Below are 24,387 nucleotides of genomic sequence, written 5' to 3'. Positions count from 1 at the left end.
AAGAGCCTGTTTGGAGAAGAAAGCCATGTGGATGCTGCCACCTTAATTGAAAAGTTTACCTATGATGATGAAAAGCTCGCAGCCCAAGGAAACAAAGTGAGAAAAATGCAAATGCAAGTGCTGGGAGGGACCAAGAGGCCAGGGCATAGCCGATCCATTCAATGATCTCACCGAGGAAATTGGCTCCAGAAACATACATGAACAAGCCACCTGCGTGCGGAAGAATCGACAAGTCAGTCCCCTGCGCTCCATTATTGCCATGTGAGAACCCTTCTGCTTTGTTCCAAAACACATAAGGGCACCTAGGTCAAATGCGGGGCTGGAGACCGCCTTCAGAGTCGGGGGAGTTTGGTGCAATCCTCTTGGGGAGCAGGGAAAACAGTGTCGGCCTCCTGTGGCCCTCAGAACATCCTGCTTATATGTCAACCTCACACCCTGGTTACTTGGGAATAGTTAGAACTTCAAATATTCTGCACCTTTATCTCTGAAAATGCACTTGTACTGGTAAGGCTTCCCATCCTAAGTTTTGATGAAGTAAATATGGTTCTCTACATCTTTAAGAACACACAAGTGGCAGGAAATAAACAAATGCTACCCCCTGACTACTCACTAGTTAAGTCTAGTGAGACTTCTTGAAGAGGACGCATGTGTTGGTTGTGCATGATATGGCTTTATTCGCTAACCTAGGAAGGATCAGCACTCTACATACAAATGATTGTTAATTTCCTGTGTGTCATCTTGACTGGGCCATGTCGTGCCCAGATTCTTGATTGATCGTTATTTCTGGGTATGTCCGTGACAGTGTCTGGATCAAATTAACAGTTGAGTCAACAGACTGAGTAAAGCAGATCGTCTCCCCACCCCACGCCCAGCCCCCAGATTGAGAAGAGTCAATCCTCTGGAGGCTTGAACAAAACAAAAATTGGCCGAGGGAGAATTCGTTCTCTGGTTTTGAGCTGAACATTGGTTTCCTGCACTCAGACTGGAACTTACACAGAAGCTCTCCTAGTTCTCAGGCCTTGAGAACTAGAAATTACACCACCTATTCTCTGGGGACTCCACCTTGTAGATGGCAGATTCTGGGATTTCTTAACCTCCACAGTCCTGTGAGCCAATTCCTCATAATAAATCTCTTTATTGATCAGTTGTGTGTGTGTGTGTATTTTCAGTCATGTCCGACTCTTTTGCAACCCCATGACTATAGCCCACCATGGTCCTCTGTCCGTGAGATTTTTCCAGGCAAGAATACTGGAGTAGGTTGCCATTGCCTCGTCAAGGAGGTTGCCATTTCCTCCTTCCAGGCCCAGGGATCAAACCCCTGTCCTCCTGTGTCTCCTGCACTGGCAGGTGGGTTCTTTATCAGTGAGCCACCTGGGAAGCCTAATTCAATCGGTTCTGCTTCTCTGGAGAGCCTCATACAGCACATGATAAACTGCAACAAGTGACAGCCTACTTCCTCCTGACCCCAACCCCTCACTCCCCACACTGAGGGTGTCGCGATTGCGAACCTGCCTGGGGGCTCTTCTCTCGCTCTTTCAGGTTCAGACCAGGAACACAAATGTATCGTGGGGCAGGATGAGACATGGAGGAGAAGCCAGGGACCTGCTGGGATAGACTGCATCATCTGTGCCCTCTCTTTTGTTACTCATAGTGAAACTCCTGGGACAGGCTCTCAAGGCAGAGTGAGAATCTGGAGGGCAGGGGAGACGTTACCTTGTGGAATCCTATAGATGATTTCTCCAGGCTTCCTGAGCTGGCGCAATATATAGTCACTGTGAATGTTGATTCCCATTCCCAAAATGAATAAGAAGATACCTTGGCAAAGAAGAGAGGGAGAAGTTAACAATGTGTGCTGTTTTTGGTGTTTTCTCACAATCAAAGTGTTTTGTGGTTTGTTTTTTTTTGTTTGTTTGTTTAGTTTGGTTGTTTTCTAAAAAATGAAGGGAACGGCATTTGACCTCAAATTCTAAGAATGCTACTAAAGCAAGAAAGGAGGGAGGGAGCAACGTATCCTGGTCCCAAATTTGAATGAAAGAGCTATGCTGTTTCACAGGCCAAAAGACTGAAAATGCACAGTGTCAGGTGATAGAGATGAGTGAGAGAGGAGAGGGAGCCCTCACCATCATCTGACATTTAAATAAATAAGTACATAAGCAAGTAAATGAATGAATAAATAGCAAGCCTTCAGCTCATTCAAAAACAATCAAACCATGGTCAGCAAACTTAACCACCAATTAAAATCCCTCCTCCTTGACCACCCCCACTCTAGAGGCTAGAAGGCTGAGAAGAGGTCTTGTGACCTAGTTCTGCTGAGACGGTGTAAAGGAAAGCTTTCTAGAGGTTTCCTTGGAACTCTTTTGGTTTTCTGATAAAGGGGGCAGGTGGGTTCAGTGCCTCTAGTGCCTCCCTCTTCCTTCGTTGCAGGTGTGATGCCTGGAGCTACAGGAAATGTCTTGCAACCATGTGGTGACTGTCACGAGGACATAAGATAAATATGTTCAGAACAGTGGAGCAGAAAGTGCCTGAGATCTTAGTGACACCAGGAAGCAGCTGAAGGAATGCAGAAATCACCTACCTATGGACAATCTTGTTATGTGAGAAATATAAATTCTTAATTATTTAAATTACTAAGAGTTGGTTTAAAGCTCAACATTCAGAAAACTAAGATCATGGCATCCGGTCCCATCATTTCATGGAAAATAGATGGGAAAACAGAGGAAACAGTGGCTGACTTTATTTTGGGGGGCTCCAAAATCACTGCAGATGGTGATTGCAGCCATGAAGTTAAAAGACGCTTAATCCTTGGAAGGAAAGTTATGGACAACCTAGACAGCATATTAAAAAGCAGAGACATTACTTTGCTGACAAAGGTCATCTAGTCAAGACTATGGTTTTTCCAGTAGTCATGTATGGATGTGAGAGTTAGACTATAAAGAAAGCTGAACACCAAAGAATTGATGCTTTTGAACTGTGGTGTTGGAGAAGACTCTTGAGAGTCCCTTGGACTGCACGGAGATCCAACCAGTCCATCCTAAAGGAGATCAGTCCTGGGTGTTCATTGGAAGGACTGATGTTGAAGCTGAAACTCTAATCCTTTGGCCACCTGATGTGAAGAACTGACTCATTTGAAAAGACCTTGATGCTGGGAAAGATTGAGGGCAGGAGGAGAAGAGGACGACAGAGGATGAGATAGTTGGATGGCATCACCGACTCAATGGACATGAGTCTGGGTAAACTCCAGGAGTTGGTGATGGACAGGGAAGCCTAGCGTGCTGCAGTTCATGATGTCAGAAAGAGTCTGACATGACTGAGCGACTGAACTGAACCGAACTGAAGAGTTTTCTGTGACTTATTGCTCAGAGCAGGACTGACTGATATATCTACTCTTGTGGAAGTAGTTAGAGAGCTTGGCACCTAGCAAACCAATTTTCACACTGCACACTCCTCTTCCACATTCACAGGCACAGAAAAGTCTGAGATGAGGAGAGCCAGGACTCTGTATGCTAGGTCTTATGCCATAGATGCCCAAGCCCAGCTCTCAGCCAAGTGTATGTGTGCTGATCAAATTACAACAGGCAAAAAGCAAGAACAGTTGAATTAAAAGCAGTCACGTCTACTCTCACCTCATTTGCTATGATATGAAGCAATCATTTTTAATCTTGTCTAGTCAAAAGATTATTATCCTGGAGGGAAGGGACACCAGTGGAGGGAGCACCAGGGAATGGGAGAGGGGCGGAATAGCACACACAGCAATGAGAATGCAGGCACCTTCGATGTGATGTCTGTGTGTCCCTGGACAAGTCACTTAACTTCTCTGAGCCTCAGTTTTCTTATCTGTAAAACGTAGAATCTAACAGCACCTATCTTACAAGTATAATATGAGATTCATTCACGTGTTTACTCTTTCATTCATTTATTCAAATAACATTTGCTGAGGTCTTACTATGTACCAAGCACTGTCTTAAACACCAGGGATGTAGTAGTGAGAAAAGCAGTCAAGGTGTCTGTTCTCATAGAGATTACATTTCAGTGGAGAAACACATAAATGAATTAAAATAATGAAAAAATTTAAATCACATATCATTACAAAGCAGAAAATCAAAGTAGGATGATGAAACAGAGAGTGAATTGGGGTGGAGAGGAGGTGTCTCTACTTTAGATGAGGTCAGTAGGAAAGCTTTTCTGAAGATTTGGCATCTGCCCTATGATTTGAATAATGAGAATACAAAGATCGGTATTTGTGGGGAGAGCTTTCTGGTAGAGGAACTAACAGATGCAAAGGTCCTAAGGATAGTATAGGTTTAGTATGTCTAAGAAACAGAAGGAAGGTGCTGCAGTTAATGCTTTAAGATAGATGGCAGGAGGTGGGGGATAAGGAGATGAGAATAGGCTGATAATTTCAAAATTTCATTGGGCTCTATGGGCCATGGTGAGAAGTTCGGATTTTTAAGAGCAACAGGAAGCCACTGGCAGGTTTTAAGCAGGGGAGAATAGGATCTGATGTCAGTTTATTACAAAAGAAGTACATATGTCTGTGGAAGATGAAATGCTTATTAGCAAAAATAAGAAAAACAAGACACTTTGTTCCTACCGCCAATAAACACTCTTAGTGCATATCCTTGAGATCTTCATGTTATGTAATACCTCGGCATATTCAGTTTCCTCAATATTCCCAGAACTCTGCTTCTAGCTGGTTTGTGTAAACCAAAGTCCCAAACAGGCACACATTTAACATCTGGTCATTACATCCTTTAAGGACATTTATATCTAGCCCAGATCCCTACCTTTTATTTTTTTTCAGGACACTGACTTCTTGAAAAGATTGAACAGTTCATATCATTTCAGTCACTTAGTCCTGCCGATTCTTTACGACCCCATAGACTGCAGCATGCCAGGCTCGCCTGTCCATCACAAGGTCCCAGAGCTTGCCCAAACTCAGGTCCATTGAATCGGTGATGCCATCCAACCATCTCATCCTCTGTCATCCCCTTCTCCTCCTGCCTTCAATCTTTCCCAGCATCAGGGTATTCTCCAAGGAGTCAGCTCTTCGCATCAGGTGGCCAAAGTATTGGAGTTTCAGCTTCACCATCAGTCCTTCCAATGAATATTCAGGACTGATTTCCTTTAGGAAGGACTGGTTGGATCTCCTTGTAGTCCAAGGGACACTCAAGAGTCTTCTCCAACACCACAGTTCAAAACCATCAATTCTTTAGTGCTTAACTTTATAATCCAACTCTCACATCCATACATGACTACAGGAAAAAACCCTAGATTTGACTAGATGAACATTTGTCAGCAAAGTAATGTCTCTGCTTTTTAATATGCTGTCTAGGTTGGTCATACCTTTTCTTCCAAGGAAAAAGCATCTTTTAATTTTATGGCTACAGTCACCATCTGCAGTGATTTTGGAGCCCAAGAAAGTAAAATCTCTCACTATTTTCCATTGTTTCCCCATCTATATGCCATGAAGTGATGGGACCATATGCCATGATCTTAGTTTTCTGAATGCTGAGTTTTAAGCCAACTTTTTCACTCTCCTCTTTCACTTTCATCAAGAGGCTATTTAGTTCTTCTTCTCTTTCTGACATAAGGGTGGTGTCGTCTATCTGAGGTTATTGATATTTCTCCTGGCAATCTTGATTCCAGCTTGTGCCTTGTCCAGCCTGACATTTCACATGATGTACTCTGCATAAGTTAAATAAGCAGGGTGACAATATACATACTTCTTTGCTGATTTGGAACCAGTCTGCTGTTCCATGTCCAGTTCTAACTGTTGCTTCTTGACCTGCATACAGATTTCTCAGGAGGCAGGTAAGGTGGTCTGGTGTTCCCATCTCTTGAAGAATTTTTCACAGTTTGTTGTAATCCACACAGTCAAAGGCTTTGGCATAATCAATAAAGCAGATGTTCTTCTGGAACTCTCTTGCTTTTTCAATGATCCAATGGATGTTGGCAATTTGATCTCTGGTTCCTCTGACATTTCTAAATCCAGCTTGAACACCTGGAAGTTCACGGTTCACATACTGTTGAAGCCTGGCTTGGAGAATTTTGAGCATTACTTTGCTAGCGTGTGACATGAGTGCAATTGTGTGGTAGTTTGAACACTCTTTGGCATTGCCTTTCTTTGGGATTGGAATGAAAACTGACCTTTTCCAGTCCTGTGGCCACTGCTGAGTTTTCCAAATTTGCTGACATATTCAGTGAAGCACTTTCACAGCATCATCTTTTAGGATTTAAAATAGCTCAACTGGAATTCCATCACGTCCACTAGCTTTGTTCATAGTGATGCTTCCTAAGGCCCTTTTGACTTCACTTTCCAGAATATCTGGCTCTAGGTGAGTGATCACACCATCGTGGTTATCTGGGTCATGAAGATCTTTTTTGTATAGTTCTTCTGTGTATTCTTGCCACCTCTTTTTATTTTATTTTATTTTTTTTAATTTTTTTTTTTTTTTGCAGTAAAGAAAGCACAATGTTTATTGCAGGGTTCCAAGCAAGGGAATGGGAGACAGGTCTCTGTCTCACGGACACTCTAAATTGGTCTTTGATTTAGGGGACTTTTTATTTTATTTTTTATTTTATTTTATTTTTTTTGATATCTCGACTTCGGAGACATTTTGTCTGTTCCACAGTTTAAAGCACATGATAATACTTTGGTCTCTTCTATAGAACTTTCAAAACATTTTTTGTTTACAAAAGTTAACAAGGCAATAGAATGTGAGTTAGGGAATACAGGTCATGGTGGAGCCTTAGAGAATCGCTGATGGGACTAGATGAGTCCACGGTGTAGCCTGTGTGTGTGTGTGTGTGTGTGTGTGTGTGTGGAGGGGGTGAGGTCATGCCTTGGGGTGTCAAGTCCCTGCAGGGAACTTCATTCCAGACAGGAAGAAACAGGCAGAACAGTGAAGCCGACTGCTGGGGCTTCTGGCTTCTCTCAGAGGATGTCCAGGTTCATACTCTTCCTCTCATCCCTGGTGTGGGATCATAGGAGGAGCTTTTTTTTTTTTTTTTTTCTCTTGAGAGTATATTCCATGCACCTAAGTTAACACCAGGTTTCCCAGGCGTCTCAGTGGTAAAGAATCCATCTGCCAAAACAAGAGATGCAGGTTCAATCCCTAAGTCAGGAAGATCCCCTGGAGGAGGAAATGGCTACCCACTCCAGTATTCTTGCCTGAGAAATTCCATGGACAGAGGAGCCTGGTGGGCTACAGTCCATAGGGTCCCAAAGAGTTGGACACAAACTGAGTGATTAAACAATGATAAGTTAGCACTAATTTCCCATGCGCCTCGGGCATGGGACTTTGCTCTCCAAGAATACTAGGATTTTATTTTATTTTTTTTTTTATTTTTTTTTTGACAGCTTTAATTTTTCAGCACTTTATTATTTTTTTTTTGATAAATTTAACGCCTTTTATTGCCATACCTCATTTTACTCTGCTTTGCTTTAGTGAGCTTTATAGATACATGTTTTTTTTTTTTTTCCTTGTTAATTTTCTGTTTAGTTGATCTATCCATAAGTGTGAGTGGGGTATTAAAGTCTCCCACTATTATTGTGTTATTGTTAATTTCTCCTTTCATACTTGTTAGGATTTGTCTTACATACTGTGGTGCTCCCATGTTGGGTGGATATATATTTATAATTGTTATATCTTCTTCTTGGATTGATCCTTTGATCATTATGTAGTGACCTTCTTTGTCTCTTTTCACAGCCTTTGTTTTAAAGTCTAATTTATCTGATACGAGTATTGTGACTCCTGCTTTCTTTTGGTCCCAATTTGCATGGAAATTCACAGCCTTTGTTTTAAAGTCTAATTTATCTGATACGAGTATTGTGACTCCTGCTTTCTTTTGGTCCCAATTTGCATGCCACCTCTTTTTAATATCTTCTGCTTCTGTTAGGTCCATACCATTTCTGTCCTTTATTGTGCCCATCTTTTCATGAAATATCCCCTTGGTATATTTAATTTTCTTGAACAGATCTCTGGTCTTTCCCATTCTATTGTTTTCCTCTATTTCTTTGCAGTGATCACTGAGGAAGGCTTTCTTATCTCTCCTTGCTATTCTTTGGAATTCTACATTCAGATGGGTATATCTTTCCTTTTCTCCTTTGCCTTTAGTTTCTTTTCTTTTCTCAGCTATTTGTAAGGCCTCCTCAGACAACCATTTTGCCTTCTTGCATTTCTTTTTCTTGGGAATGGTCTTGATCCCTGCCTCTTGTACAATGTCACAAACCTCCATCCATAGTTCTTCAGGCAGTCTATCAGACCTAATCCCTTGAATCTATCTGTCACATCCACTGTATAATAAGGTTATGTCTGAATGATCTAGTGGTTTTCCCTACTTTCTTCAATTTAAGTCTGAATTTTTCAGTAAGGAGTTCATGATCTGAGCCACAGTCAGCTCCAGGTCTTGTTTTGCTGACTGTATAGAGCTTCTCCATCTTTGGCTGCAAAGAATATAATCAATTTGATGTTGGCATTGACCATCTGGTGATGTTCACATGTAGAGTTTTCTCTTGTGCTGTTGGAAGAGGATGTTTGCTATGACCAGTGCGTTCAGTTGCAAAACTCTGTTAGCCTTTGCCCTGCTTCATTTTGTAGTCCAAGGCCAAATTTGCCTATTACTCCAGGTATTTTTTGACTTCCTACTTTTGCATTCCAGTCCCCTATGATGAAAAGGATACTTTTTGGGTGTTAGTTCTAGAAGGTCTTTTAGGTCTTCATAGAACCATTCAACTTCAACTTCTTCAGCATTGCTTATTGGGGCATAGACTTGGATTACTGTGATATTGAATGGTTTGCCTTGGAAACAGAGACATTCTGTCATTTTGAGATTGTATCCAAGAACTGCATTTTGGGCTCTTTTGTCGACTATGATGGCTAGTCCATTTCTTCTAAGGGATTCTTCACAATAGTAGATATAATGGTCAACTGAGTTAAATTCACCCATTCCAGTCCATTTTAGTTCACTGATTCCTAAAATGTCGACATTCACTCTTGCCATCTCCTGTTTGACCACTTCCAATATACCTTGATTCATAGACGTAACATTCCAGGTTCCTATGCAATATTGTTCTTTACAGCATCGGACTTTATTTCCCAACACCAGTCACATCCATAACTGGGCTTTTTTTTTTTTTCACTTTGGCTCCATCTCTTCATTCTTTCTGAAGTTATTTCTCCACTCTTCTCCAGTAGCATACTGGGCACCTACCAACTTGGGGAGTTCATCTTTCAGTGTCCTATCTTTTTACCTTTTTCATACTGTTCATGCAGTTCTCAAGGCAAGAATACTGAAGTGGTTTCCGATTCCCTTCTCCAGTGGGCCACATTTTGTCAGAACTCTCCACCATGACCCATCCATCTTGGGTGACCTTGTAGGGCATGGCTCATAGTTTCATTGAGTTAGACAGGGCTGTTGTCCATGTGATCAGTTTGACTAGTTTTCTGTGATATTGGTCTTCATTCTGACTGCCCTCTAATCGATAAGGATAAGATACTTATGGAAGCTTCCTGATGGGAGAGACTGACTGTGGGGGAAACTGGGTCTCATTCTGATGGGCAGGGCCATGCTCAGTAAATGTTTAATCCAATTTTCCGTTGATGGGTGGGACTCTGTTCCCTACCTGTTGTTTGACCTGAGACCAAACCATGGTGGAGGTAATGGAGATAATGGTGATCTCCTTCAAAAGGTCCCATGCAAGCACTGCCACACTCAGTGCCCCTGATGCTGCAGCAGGCCACCGCTGACCCACATCTCTGCCGGAGATTCCTGGACACTCATGGGCAAGTCTGGGTCAGTCTCTTGTGGGGTCACTGCTCCTTTCTCCTGGGTCCTGGTGCACACAAGGTTTTGTTTGTGCCCTACAAGAGTCTGTTTCCCCAGTCCTGTGGAAGTTCTGGAGGCTCTATGGTGGGGTTAATGGCGACCTCCTCCAAGAGGGCTTACGCCACACCCAAGTCTGCTGGCACCCAGAGCACCTGCCCCTGCAGCAGGCCACTGCTGACCCATACCTGCCTTTCAAAACCCTGAAAGGCAAGCCTGGCTCGGTCTCTGTGTGGTGTCCTGGTGCACACAAGGTTTTGTTTGAGCCCTCCAAGCATCTCTGGTGGCATGGGGTTTGATTCTAAACATGATTTCACCCCTCCTACCATCTTACTGGGGCTTCTCCTTTGCCCTTGGACGTGGGGTATCTTTTTTTGGTGGGATCCAACATTCTCCTGTCCATGGTTGTTCAGCCAGGAGTTTTAATTTTAGAGTTCTCATAGGAGAAGATGAGTGCATGTCCTTCTACTCTGCCATCTTGAATAAACTCCTCAAAGACTGGACAGTGGTCCCTTAAATGTCCCCCTTTCTAGATAAGACTAGCTTATTTCCTCATGGTGGCATTTAACTTATTTCTTTATTCTCTATATTTCCTATAAATTGGCATAAATCATTTTCCTGTGTGGTTATGGTACCAGTTTAAAATACAGTTAGGTACATTTATTTATTTGTTCTCAACGTTGAGGAACTTTATGTGGATTTTTAATTAAGCTATGAAGTTTCATGATTTAAAGGACAAAGCTATCTTAAAAGAAGATTTCTGCCCACCATCCCATTTTCTTTACTCTAAACCCTAGAGATACTCTTTTTAAAAAATAGTTTCTTTTTTTTTTTTATCAATCCAATATTTCCTCTTCCACTTTTAAATACGCACAGTGTCCTATTTCTACACAAAAAGCAGCATGGTGTATACACTATGCACACTTTATTTTTACTTAACCATGTGTTCTAGAGATGTCTTCACATGAAAAAGAGACATTCTTTGCTTTTGTTTTGCTTTGGTTGTTTTTATGAGGCTTCAGAATATTCCATTGTGTGTATGTACCAGTATTCATGCAACTAATACTCTGGCTATTTGAGTGTTCAAATGTTCGTCCTGACTGCTGTGTGAAGAAGGGGCTACTGAAGGCCAGGACTTGAAGTAGGAAGGTTAACTTAAAGGTCACTGTGGCGGTCCAGGCAAGAGGTCATCCTGGTTCAGACCAGAATGAAGTTAGTGTGGTTATGGAGAACTGAGCTCAGTTGGCACATGTTTTAGAACTAGAGGGAGCTATTCTAAGCTGATGGAGAGAAGATGTGTAATGTAAAGAGAGGGACTAAGGATAATCTCTGCCTTTTTTCCTTTGAGCAAGAATAATGCACAGTTGAACCTTTACTTTATTTTAAAAAAAAAATTTAATTCCTTTTGCAGATAATGAAAAATATTCAAAGATCATTGTTTTCTACTATTTTAGATAGGTGGTCAAGAAGTCTCAGTGAGGAGATGTGAACTGACAGAGACCTAAATAAAAGGAGAGACCAGCTCCCCGAGTATATAGGGGTTGAGCATTCCAGACAGAGGGTGTAGTCTATACAGCAGCTCTGAGACAGGACAAACCTGACCATTTCAGGTCCAACAGGAAGGCCACTGAGGCTACAGGACAGTAAACAAGATGGATGGAGACAGGAAGCGAAGTCAGGACAGGACCAAGAACACTGGGTTTCACAGGCAGTGGTAAGGAATTTGTATTTTATCTTGAGAGTAACAGAAATGCGTTGGAGGATTTTGAGATGGGGAATACCATAGTGTTTTTAAAAGATCTCTCTGGCTGCTATACAGAGAAAAGACCAGTGTGGAGATGGTCATGGTAGGGGAAGGGGAATGGAATCCTTGAGTTTTTATTATAATAGGGTGGGGAGAGGTGATGGCGATATAGCCTGTAGAAAGAGGCGTTAACTAGGGTGTGGGTTAGAAGCAGTCAGGTTTACTTACCCAGGCTAAACCGTATGTCTGTGTACCACTCAGCAGGGTATTCAGCACAGTAAACCAGATAGTAGCCTTGGAGGAGTCCATTTCCCATGCAGAAGACAAAGCCTCTGAAAAGGAATACAACTGGAAACGGCCTCCCTCTAGTGAGCAGTGAATAAACAAATGTCCTGGGGTATACGGGGGAGAAAGGTCAGGATCCATTGTTAAAAAAATATCAAGTAATGAGATGAAACAACAGGCAATCGCATTAAACCCATTTTTAAAAACCATTTCCCTTAAATGTATGCAATGAGAGACATTATTATTAATATCTAGTTCTGTGTGTGTTAGTAGCTCAGACGTGTCCAACTTTTTGTGATCGTATAGACTGTAGCCCACGAGGCTCCTCAGTCCATGGATTTCTCCAGGCAAGAATACTGGACTGGTTGCCATTCCCTTTTCCAAGGGATCTTCCCAACCAGGGATGGAACCCAAGTCTTGCACACTGCAGGCAGATTCTTTACCATGTAAGCCACCAGGACTTGTAATAGCTGGTTCTAGAGCAATCATCTATGCTATGATTTGTCTTGTTTCATTAAAATTCATAGTAGCCATCATTACAACAGCTTTGAAAGGCAAATTTCATCCTTATAAATTAATAAATTCAATCCTGTAAACCCAGGACTGGAAATCATCTTTGTATAGATCTGGAAGTGAAATCCAGATTGTATTGGAGGAGGATAGAGCCAGGCTTATCCCATGCAGCAGTGCAATGGAATTTTTATAGCAGCCATACAATCATATGTCTTTTCATATGTCTTTCTAGTATGATTTAACTCCTGGTATTATAGCATTCCCCAGAAAGTGATTATATTCTTTGCAGCCAAAGATGGAGAAGCTCTATACAGTCAACAAAAACAAGACCAGGAGCTGACTGTGGCTCAGATCATGAACTCCTTTTTACCAAATTCAGACTTAAATTGAAGTAGGGAAAACCACTAGACCATTCAGGTATGACCTAAATCAAATCCCTTATGATTATACAGTGGATGTGAGAAATAGATTTAAAGGCCTAGATCTGATAGATAGAGTGCCTGATGAACTACGGAATGAGGTTCGTGACATTGTACAGGAGACAGGGATCAAGACCATCCCCATGGAAAAAAAATGCAAAAAAAGCAAAATGGCTGTCTGGAGAGGCCTTACAAATAGCTGTGAAAAGAAGAGAAGTGAAAAGCAAAGGAGAAAAGGAAATATATAAGCATCTGAACGCAGAGTTCCAAAGAATAGCAAGAAGAGATAAGAAAGCCTTCCTCAGTGATCAATGCAGAGAAATAGAGGAAAACAACAGAATGGTAAAGACTAGAGATCTCTTCAAGAAAATTAGAGATACCAAGGGGACATTTCTTGCAAAGATGGGCTCGATAAAGGACAGAAATGGTATGGACCTAACAGAAGCAGAAGATATTAAGAAGAGGTGGCAAGAATACACAGAAGAACTATACAAAAAAGATCTTCATGACCCAGATAATCACGATGGTATGATCACTGACCTAGAGCCAGACATCCTGGAATGTGAAGTCAAGTGGGCCTTAGAAAGCATCTCTACAAACAAAGCTAGTGGAGGTGATGGAATTCCAGTGCAGCTATTTCAAATCCTGAAAGATGATGCTGTGAAAGTGGTTCACTCAATATGCCAGCAAATTTGGAAAACTCAGCAGTGGCCACAGGACTGGAAAAGGGCAGTTTTCATTCCAATCCCAAAGAAAGGCAATGCCAAAGAATGCTCAAACTACCACACAATTGCACTCATCTCAAGTGCTAGTAAAGTAATGCTCAAAATTCTCCAAGCCAGGCTTCAGCAATACGTGAACTGTGAACTTCCTGATGTTCAAGCTGGTTTTAGAAAAGGCAGAGGAACCAGAGATCAAATTGCCAACATCCGCTGGATCATGGAAAAAGCAAGAGAGTTCCAGAAAAACATCTATTTCTGCTTTATTGACTATGCCAAAGCCTTTGACTGTGTGGATCACAATAAACTGTGGAAAATTCTGAAAGAGATGGGAATACCAGATCACCTGACCTGCCTCTTGAGAAATTTGTATGCAGGTCAAGAAGCAAAAGTTAGAACTGGACATGGAACAACAGACTGGTTCCAAATAGGAAAAGGAGTCCATCAAGGCTGTATATTGTCACCCTGCTTATTTAACTTATGCAGAGTACATCATGAGAAACGCTGGACTGGAAGAAACACAAGCTGGAATCAAGATTGCCGGGAGAAATATCAATCACCTCAGATATGCAGATGACACCACCCTTATGGCAGAAAGTGAAGAGGAACTAAAGAGCCTCTTGATGAAAGTGAAAGAGGAGAGTGAAAAAGTTGGCTTAAAGCTCAACATTCAGAAAACAAAGATCATGGCATCTGGTCCCATCACTTCATGGGAAATAGATTGGGAAACAGTAGAAACAATGTCAGACTTTATTTTTGGGAGTTCCAAAATCACTGCAGATGGTGACTGCAGCCATGAAATGAAAAGATGCTTACTCCTTGGAAGAAAAGTTATGACCAACCTAGATAGCATATTACACAGCAGAGACATTACTTTGCCAACAAAGGTCCGTCTAGTCAAGGCTATGGTTTTTCCTGTGGTCATGTATGGATGTGAGAGTTGGACTGTGAAGAAGGCTGAGAGCCGAAGAATTGATGTTTTTGAACTCTGGTGTTGGAGAAGACTCTTGAGAGTCCCTTGGACTGCAAGGAGATCCAACCAGTCCATTCTGAAGCAGATCAGCCCTGGGATTTCTTTGGAGGGAATGATGCTAAAGCTGAAACTCCAGAACTTTGGCCACCTCATGCGAAGAGTTGACTCATTGGAAAAGACTCTGATGCTGGGAGGGATTGAGGGCAGGAGGAGAAGGGGACAACAGAGGATGAGATGGCTGGATGGTATCACTGACTCGATGGACGTGAGTCTGAGTGAACTCTGGGAGTTGGTGATGGACAGGGAGGCCTGGCATGCTGCGATTCATGGGGTCGTGAAGAGTCGGACACGACTGAGCATCCGACCTGAACTGAACTGAACTGAGTATGATTTAACTCCTGGTATTATAGCATTCCCCAGAAAGTGGGCTGCAGATCCCCTCGAAAAAAATAAATAAGAGATTCCTCTAAATGTTAGGAACTGGGAATATAAGGGAATCCAGGAGGACATTAAAAAATAAAAATAACTTCAAAATAAGAATTTGCCCAAGATATAATGCTAAATGGCAAACATCAAACTACATCATGCTTTTTATTTTTCTCCCTTGATGGTGCAATATAACCATCATACAGGAAAGTCTGTAAACCTATATTAATAGATCAATGAATTACTATCAAATATATACCCATAAAGTCATTAACCAAGACTTGACTTAACCAAGTCAAGAAATGGAACATGGCCATCCCCCAGAAGCCTCCTATAGGTCCTTCCTGTTAACAGTACCACCATCACACAAGAGGTAACCACCACCCTGATTCCTGTAATAATCATGTCCTTTTGCTTCTTTACAATTTTGCCTCATTTGCATGCACCCCTAAAAATATAGTTTGCTCACATTTAATTCCATATGAAAGGAAACACATCATTACGTTTCTAAGACTCAAGCATGTCATTGTGTGTAGCTATAGTTCATTAATTTTCATTGTTATATATTATTGTCATGTGTGAATATATCACATGTGCTTATCTATTTTACTTTGATGCATATGTGGGTTGCTTGCATAGTGTTTTATGTATTCAAAGATTATTTTCCCATTATTTTAATGATTTTTCATTTTATGTTTAAACCTTTGGAATTTATTTTGTTGCAAGAAGTTAAATAAGAATCAAATGTAATTCTTTTCCTCTAATGCTAGTGAATATACTAAATATCTCTTTCTCACTGACACACGTTGCCATTGGTTGTGACACACATTGCCATTGGTTGTTATTGTTGTTCAGTCGCTAAATTGTGTCTGACTCTTTGTGACCCAATAGACTGCAGCACACCAGGCTTGCCTGTCCTTCACTATCTCCCAGAGTTTGCAAAACTCATGTCCATTCTGTCGATGATACCATCCAACCATCTCATCCTCTGTCACCCCCATCTCCTCACGCTCTCCATCTTTCCTAGCATCAAGGTCTTTTCCAGTGAGTCAATTCTTTGCATCAGGTGACCAAAGTACTGCAGTTTCAGCTTCAGCATTAGTCCTTCCAATGAATATTCAGGGTTGATTTCCTTTAGGATTGACTGGTTTGATATCCTTCTTGTCCAAGGGACTTTCAGGAGTCTTCTCCAGCACAACAGTTCAAAAGCATCAATTCTTTAGTGCTCAGCTTTCTTTATGATCCAGCATGCACATCCGAACATGACTACTGGAAAAACCGTAGCTTTGACTATTATGGACTTTTATCAGCAAGGTGATATCTCTTCTTTTTATTATGCTGTCAAGGTTTGTCATAACTTTTCTTCCAAGGAACAAGCATCTTTTAATTTCATGGCTGCAGTCACTGTTTGCTGTGATTTTGGAGCTTAAGAAAATATATTCTGCCTCTGTTCCCATTTTCCCCATCTATCTGCCATGAAGTGATGTCCCATCACTGGGGAAACAGTGTCAGACTTTATTTTTCTGGGCTCCAAAATCACTGTAGATGGTGACTGCTGCCATGAAATTAAAAGACGCTTACTCCTTGGAAGGAAAGTTATGACCAACCTAGACAGCATATTAAAAAGCAGACATTACTTTGCCAACAAAAGTCGCTTTAGTCAAAGCTATCGTTTTTCCAGTAGTCATGTATGAATGTGAGAGTTGGATTATAAAGAAAGCTGAGCACCAAAGAATTGATGATTTTGAATTGTGGTGTTGGAGAAGACTCTTGAGAGTCCTTTGGACTACAAGGAGACCCAACCAGTCCATCCTAAAGGAAATCAGTCCTGAGTGTTCACTGGAAGGACTGATGCTGAAGCTGAAACGCCAACATTTTGGCCACCTGATGCAAAGAGCTGACTCACTGGAAAAGACCCTGATGCTGGGAAAGATTGAGGGCAGGAGGAGGAGATTACAGAGGATGAGATGGTTGGATGGCATCACCGACTCAATGGACATGAGTTTGAGTGAACTCTGGGAGTTGGTGATGGACAGGGTGGCCTGGCGTGCTGCATTGCATGGGGTCACAAAGAGTCAGACACTACTGAGCGACTGAACTGAATGGAACTGAACTGATGGGACTGGATGCCATGATCTTAGTTTTCTGAATGCTGAGTTTTAATTCAGCTTTTTCACTCTCCTCTTCTATCTTCATCAAGAGGCTCTTTAGTTCCTCTTTGCTTCCTGCCATTAGGGTAATATCATCTGCATATCTGAGGTTACTGATATTTCTCCTGGTAATCTTGATTCCAACTTGTGATTCATCTAGCCTGGCATTTCACATGCTGTACTCTACATAGAAGTTTAATAAACAGGGTGACAATATACAGACTTGATGTACTCCTTTCCCAATTTGGAATCAGTCCATTGTTCTATGTCCAGTTCTAACTGTTGCTTCTTGACCTGCATACAGATTTCTCAGGAGGCAGGTAAGGTGGTCTGGTGTTCCCATCTCTTGAAGAATTTTCCACAGTTTGTTGTGATCCACACAGTAAAAGGCTTTAGTGTAGTCAGTAAAGCAGAAATAGATGTTTTCTGAAATTCTCTTGATTTCTCTATGACCCCACAGATATTGGCAATTTGATCTCTGGTTCCTCTGACTTTTCTAAATCCAGCTTAAACATCTGGAAGTTCTCAATTCACATACTGTTGAAGCCTGGCTTGAAGAATTTTGAGCATTACTTTGCTAGCATGTGAAATGAGTACAATTGTGTGGTAGTTTGAACATTCTTTGGCATTGTCTTTCTTTGAGATTGGAATGAAAACCAACCTCTTCCAGTCCTGTGGCCACTGCTGAGTTTTCCAAATTTTTTGGCATATTGAGTGCAGCACTTTAAGAGAATCATCTTTTAGGCTTTGAAATAGCTCAACTGGAATTCCATCACCTCCACTAGCTTTGTTTGTAGAGATGCTTTCTAAGGCCCACTTGACTTCACATTCCAGGATGTCTGGCTCTAAGTGAGTGACCACGACGTCATGGTTACTTGGGTCATTAAGACCTTTTTCATACTATTCTTCTGTGTATTCTTACCACCTTTTCTTAATATCTTCTGCTTCTGTTAGGTCCATACCATTTCTGTCCTGTATTGAGCCCATCTTTGCATGAAATATTCCCTTGGTCTCTAGTTTTCTTGAAGGGATCTCTGGTCTTTCCCATTCTATTGTTTTGCTCTATTTATTTGCTTTGTTCACTTAAGAAGGCTTTCTTTTCTCTCCTTGCTCTTTTCTGGAACACTGCATCCAGTTGGGTATATCTTTCCCTTTCTCCTTTGCCTTTCACTTCTCTTCTTTTCTCAGGTATTTGTAAGGCTTCATCAGACTACAATTTTGCCTTCTTGCATTTCTTTTCCTTTGAGATGATTTTGGTCACCACCTCCTGTACAATGTTAACTTTTTTCCTAATGCTAGTAAATATACTAAATATCTCTTTCTCATGGACACACACTGCCATTGGTACTATACATGAATTTATCATACACATTGGTCCCTCTTCTAGACTCATGTTTCTGTTCCATTGATTTATCTATAGCCAGTACTACACTCGGAGAAGGCATTGGCACCCCACTCCAGTCCTCTTGCCTGGAAAATCCCATGGACAGAGGAGCCTGGTGGGCTGCAGTCCATGGGGTTGCTGAGGGTCGGACACCACTGAGTGACTTCACTTTCACTTTTCACTTTCATGCATTGGAGAAGGAAATGGCAACCCACTCCAGTGTTCTTGCCTGGAGAATCCCAGGGACGGGGGAGCCTGGTGGGCTGCCGTCTATGGGGTCGCACAGAGTCGGACATGACTGAAGCGACTCAGCAGCAGCAGCAGCAGTACTACACTTTTAATAATTGTACTTTTAAAATTTGTCTTGGACTTGCCTTGTGGTTTTGTGGTTAAGAATCCACCTGCCAATGCAGGGGAAAGTGAAAGTCAAAGTGTTAGTTCCTCCGTCAAGTCCAACTCTTTGTGATCCCACAGACAATATGGACAGTAGCCCACCAGACTTCTCTGTCCATGGAATTCTCCAGGCAAGAACACTGGAGTGGGGAGCCATTCCCTTCTCCAGCAGATCTTCCCAACTCAAGGATGGAACCTGGGTCTTCTGCATTGCAGGCAGATTCTTTACCATCTGAGGCACCAGGAAAGCCCATCAATTCAGGGGACACAGCTTCAATCCTTGGTCTGAGAAGATCCCACACATGCCAAAGAGCAACTAAGCCTGTGTGCCACAATTACTGAAGCCCATGCACCTAGAGCCCATGCTCCATGACAAGACAAGCCACCACAATGAGAAGGGCACACACCACAGCGAAGAGTAGCCCCTGCTGGCCGCAAGTAGAGAAAGCCTGTATGCAGCAGCAAAGACCCAGTGCGGCCACAAATACATAAATAAATAAATCTTTTTTAAAACAAAATATGTTTTAATACTAGCTGGGGCTATTCTTATATCATTACTCTTCCTAATGATTTTTAAGATGCCCTTCATTGTTCATTCTTCATGTGAACTTTAAAACCAACTTGTTAAACACACACTCCCAAATGTTAGAAATACTGTTGACCTTTGAACAATGGGGGTGGGAACTGCCTGGGTCAACTCACCTACAAATTTTTTTCACTAGAAATACTACAGTACCACACTATGTAAAGTTGGTTGAATTCATGGATGCAGTACCTCAGATAAGGAGGAAGGGCATGTACTGGGGAACCATGGACATGGAGGACTGCCTATGAGTTATGCATGGATTTTCAATTGCTTGGAGGATCAGTGCCCCTAACAGCCACACTGTTCAAGAGCTCTGGGTACCAACCAAGGCTTGCAGCAACACAGGGAGCATTTGAGTAAGAAAAAGATTGAATCTCAGGAAGGATAACAAGCTTTGTGGTATTTTTAACTGACCTTAATCCCATCTTCCCCTTTCCAGCTCTGCACAGCCTTGAAAAGTAACAGCATCCATTCCTGGGTTTGGAGGCAGCAAAACAGGGCTTGAGGTCTTTCAGAGCCTCACTTCCAAAGAGAAGTCATTATCTTACTTGTTTGGTGGTTCCCTTGTGATGATTCCACTCAAAAGACTTATTTTTAGTCCCCCTCACTCAGACTTACCCAGTGCTAAAAGTTTCTGGGTTTGGGGAGTGTTTTTTAAAATATTTTAGCACCACAGTGGCCTGCAGCAGTGGATAACAGATGGGACAATATTAGACTAATCAAAAAGCGTAAAAAGAAAGACTGAGAAATGAGATGCCCATAGGAGCTTTCATAATATCATACATTATCATGCATATGCTTAAAAGAAGACTTGAGGTTTCCCTGATGGTTCAGTGGTTGAGAATCCAACTGCCAATGCAGAGGAAACTGGTTCGATCCCTGATTAGGGAAGATTCTACATGCCACGTGGCAATGAAGCCTACAACTACTGAGCCCATGCTCTGCAACAAGAGAAGCCACTGCAAGTAACCCTTGCTCCCTGCAACTCGAGAGGGCCCACATGCAGCAGTGAAGACCCCGCATAGCCATGGATAACTAAATAAATATTTTTTAAAAGACCTGAAAATTTCCTAAGCTCTCACTTCTGATTGACTTTGAGGCCTGAGCAAGTAGTAAGTGAAGCCAAAGCAGAATTGTAAACTACATGGGTGGTTGTTAAAGGACTTCTCTAAGATGCACACAGAGGATCTTGGCAAAGACTGGGAGACTTTGGTTTCAGGTATTTTAGAAAATCATTAACTAGTCACTGATCATTAACTAGTCACTAAGAAAACCAAGTAGTGACTTCAGCCACATCAAGGAGGACAAAGGCTTCAAAGAATAAGTTCAGAAAAGCTACTAGGCAAACAGTAACAACAAAAAACCTTAGGAGGCAGAGAGAATTTGATTACCAGAGTAGTTACATAGTATTATAGTTTTCAACAATAAACTACAGAACATTCAAAGAAACAAGAAACTATGAGCCATTCATTGGGGAAAATGCAACCAACTAACATTGTCTCTGAGAAGACCAGACACTGGATTTACTAGGCAAAATTTTTAAATTAATTATTTTAAATATGTTCAAAGAGCTAAAAGAAACCATGTCTAAAGACTTAAATGAATTTATAAGAATGAGAGACTATCAAATAGAGAATACCAATAGAGTTAGAAATTATAAAATGGAACCAAATGAAAATCTGAAGTTGAAAAGTATAACAACGGAAATGAAAAATTCACTAGAGGGACTTAGCAGTAGACTTGAGCAGGCAGAAGAAAGAATCAATGAAGTTGAAGACAGTTTAATTGAATTATTCCAGTTTGAGGAATAGAGAAAAATAAACAGAGGTTCAGAAATCTGTAGGACACAGAGAGAACAATGACAAAGGGGCAGAAAGAATATTTGAAGAAGTAATGTCCAAAAACTTTTAAATTTGATGACAAACACTAATCAACACATCCAAGTTCAGTGAATGCCACATGGATAGACTTACAGATACCAAAGTTTATGTATATCATGGTTAAACTGATGAAAGCCAAAGAGAGAATCTTGAAAACAGCAATAGACAAGAAACTCATCGCGTTCAATAGAATAATCATGAAGGCAAGCAGGCAATGGAAAGAAATATTCAATAGTCTGACAAAAAAAAAAACAACAACAACAACTGTCAAACAATTTTTTACCAGGGAAAATGATCCTTCAAAAGCCAAGAAGGAAAAAAATAGATGTATTGGACTTCATCAAAACTATAATGATACATGTGTATGTATAGTGGTTCTAAAGGCTATTAAAAGAAAAAGTTGTTGGCCTCCCAATGTGGCACTGTAAGTGCCATCAATACCCCCAAAACAGGCCCAAAGGCAAAGTCCTTGCCTTTTGAAAACCCAGGACATAGTGCACACAGCCATTTTCCAAGTTAAACCATGCATCCACTCTTTAAACCACGTATGACCCCTTCTGAACTTTCTAAGAATCTAAACAAAAAGTCAATACTCAATCACATTTCATCCAAAGGAGTACATATTACTCAGGACAGGCTCACTACTATAAGAAACAACTCCCAAGAGGTTCCACATATTAAAAGCTCATTCCTTGCTTGTGTCATAGCACAGTGCTGTTTACAATACTCTGCTCCATAATCATTGAGGATCCAGGCTCTTTCAAGGCATCTTCTTCCTCTGGCCAGCAGACAGAAACAGCATGGAGAATTGTGTAAAGGTTTTCTTAAGGGCCAGGCTGCAGACTAGAAGTAGCATATATTAATCCCACTTTCATTCCTTTGGCACCACCCAGCTGCAACAGTGACTGGTAAATGCAGCCTAGCCGCACGGGCAAAAAGCTCTGGAAACCCAGGAGTCCTGGAGAACAAATCAAATCATTCTGATTGGAAAAACTTTGCTCTTGGAAAGCTGGAAGCAGTCTAAAATGAGAGTTTCAGTGCAGAATGTGCTAAGAACAACGAAGAGAGGAGGAGAGAACACCCAGGAGGCTGAGCATTAGTGCTGTGGAGGTTTGCAGGGGAGTTTTACCTTCAGATCCTGGCATGACCTGAGACTCAGTTTCCCTGGGGTTTGGAACCTCTTCACTTTAATTCCCTCCTACACTTTTTATTGTAAATTTTCATTCCTCTGTGTTTGTTCTGAATCAAAGTCTGATAAGCACTATGTAAATATAAAGTTTTCTATCACTGCTAAGCAAATATTCATTTGGGGGGATGCTTATTGGAAAGGGTTAACTGCAACTGCACATTCAAATTAAACTAAAGAAAAAACTTTAAAATTATACATCTTGCATAGACCATCTCATATTTAACTAAGTCTTCTTCAAACATAAGTGCTATTGCTGAGATTATCAAGCCTATTGAAGACTTTTCACTTATGAAATTTTAGATTTCATTGTCAATCAAAATGAATTCAAATTCTATATATAAAATACAAGGCTTCCATGTATATATGTACTGTTATGTACAGCAATAACTCCATCCTCAACTCCATCTCCCCCTTTATCCACTACCCCATTTTCCTGCTTTCTTTTACAGCAAAACTCCTCAAAAGAGTTGTCTATACTTGCCATCTCTATGTCTGTTCCTCCTTTTGTCCTTCCTCTCCCCAACAGAAACTGATCTTGGTGAGACCTCCAGAGACCTCCATATTTTCAATTCTAAGAGCCAATTTTCAGCTGTTTTATTTGACAAGTTGATCACTCTATCCTTCTGGAAACACTGTCTTCATTCAGCTTCCAGCACACCACTTTCTCTGGATTCTTCTCCTACCTCACTGACTTCTCTTCATTTTCTTTTGCTGGTTTCTCTTCATTCCCTTGTCTTTTAATTAGTGGAGTGGCCCAGGGCTAAAGACTCTTTCTGTCTTTATTTATAGCCCTGTAGATATGATCACTGGAGAAGGCAATGGCACCCCACTCCAGTACTCTTGCCTGGAAAATCCCATGGATGGAGGAGCCTGGAAGGCTGCAGTCCATGGGGTCGCTGAGGGTCGGACTCGACTGAGCGACTTCACTTTCACTTTTCACTTTCATGCATTGGAGAAGGAAATGGCAACCCACTCCAGTGTTCTTGCCTGGAGAATCCCAGGGACGAGGGAGCCTGGTGGGCTGCTGTCTACGGGGTCACACAGAGTCAGACACGACTGAAGTGACTTAGCAGTAGCAGTAGTAGCAGATATGATCACATCTAGACTCATACCTTTGATTAATATTATCATCTATAACATGACAATTCCCAAATGTATGCCTCCAGGCTGGATGTCTGCAGTCCTTAAACTCAGATTCATATAGCCAACTCCCTACTAGACATTTAGTTGAAAAGATTTCATAAATTTAATACACCCAAACCCCTGATTCCCCACTCATCCCAAAACCTGCACACCCCTGAACCTGCCCCATCTCAGTTCATTCTTCCACTTGCTTGGACTGAAGGCACTGAATCATCATTGACTTCTTCCCCTTCTCTCTCTCTTTTTCTCTCTCATAATCTACATAGAATCTTTTAGCAAATCCTATTAACTCTACCTCAAAATATTTCCAGAATCTGGCCACATCTCACCAGTGCTCACAGAAAATTTTGTAGTACTAAATACATACAATGGAAAATAGGAAAGGTCTCAAAACCCCTACTTTAAAATCCTAGAAAAAAAGAGCATGATAAATCCCAAGGAAGGTAATAATAAAGATAAGAGCAAAAAATCAATAAAATTCAAAATATTAAAACAGCAATAAAATGAATTCTTTGAAAATATGAATAAAATTTACCTTTAATGAGACTAATAAAGAGAAAAGAAACATAATCAGGAAAGAAACAGAACCTGCAAACATCAAAAGGATATTAATGAAATACTATAAATAACTATGTGAAAGTGAAAGCTCCTCAGTCTTGTCTGACTCTTTGCAACCCCATAGACTATTCAGTCCATGCAATTCTCCAGGCCAGAATACTGGAGCAGGCAGCCTTTCCCTTCTCCAGGGGATCTTCCTA

The 24,387-nt window shown here is 41.3% G+C and overlaps 1 protein-coding gene across 1 annotated transcript in view; it reads right to left on the bottom strand.

Moving 5' to 3' along the window:
• SRD5A2 (steroid 5 alpha-reductase 2) overlaps nt 1-24,387 on the bottom strand; it is a 48,532-nt gene that overhangs the window by 6,412 nt on the left and 17,733 nt on the right. The window contains exons 2-4 of the mRNA XM_086327569.1: nt 11,798-11,961; nt 1,714-1,815; nt 60-210 (exon numbers count right to left, since the gene is read on the bottom strand). Of these exons, the coding sequence (XP_086183695.1) occupies nt 60-210; nt 1,714-1,815; nt 11,798-11,961 (417 nt within the window). The remainder of the gene's footprint in view (nt 1-59; nt 211-1,713; nt 1,816-11,797; nt 11,962-24,387) is intronic.

This window comes from Bos grunniens, chromosome 11 (genome assembly GCF_055505025.1).
Source record: "Bos grunniens cultivar Pamir isolate PY7600 chromosome 11, Bosgru_T2T1.0, whole genome shotgun sequence".
NCBI classification, from domain to species: Eukaryota; Metazoa; Chordata; class Mammalia; order Artiodactyla; family Bovidae; genus Bos; species Bos grunniens.
Note: the sequence above shows the minus strand (reverse complement) of the source record. Positions and strands in the feature narration are given on the sequence as shown.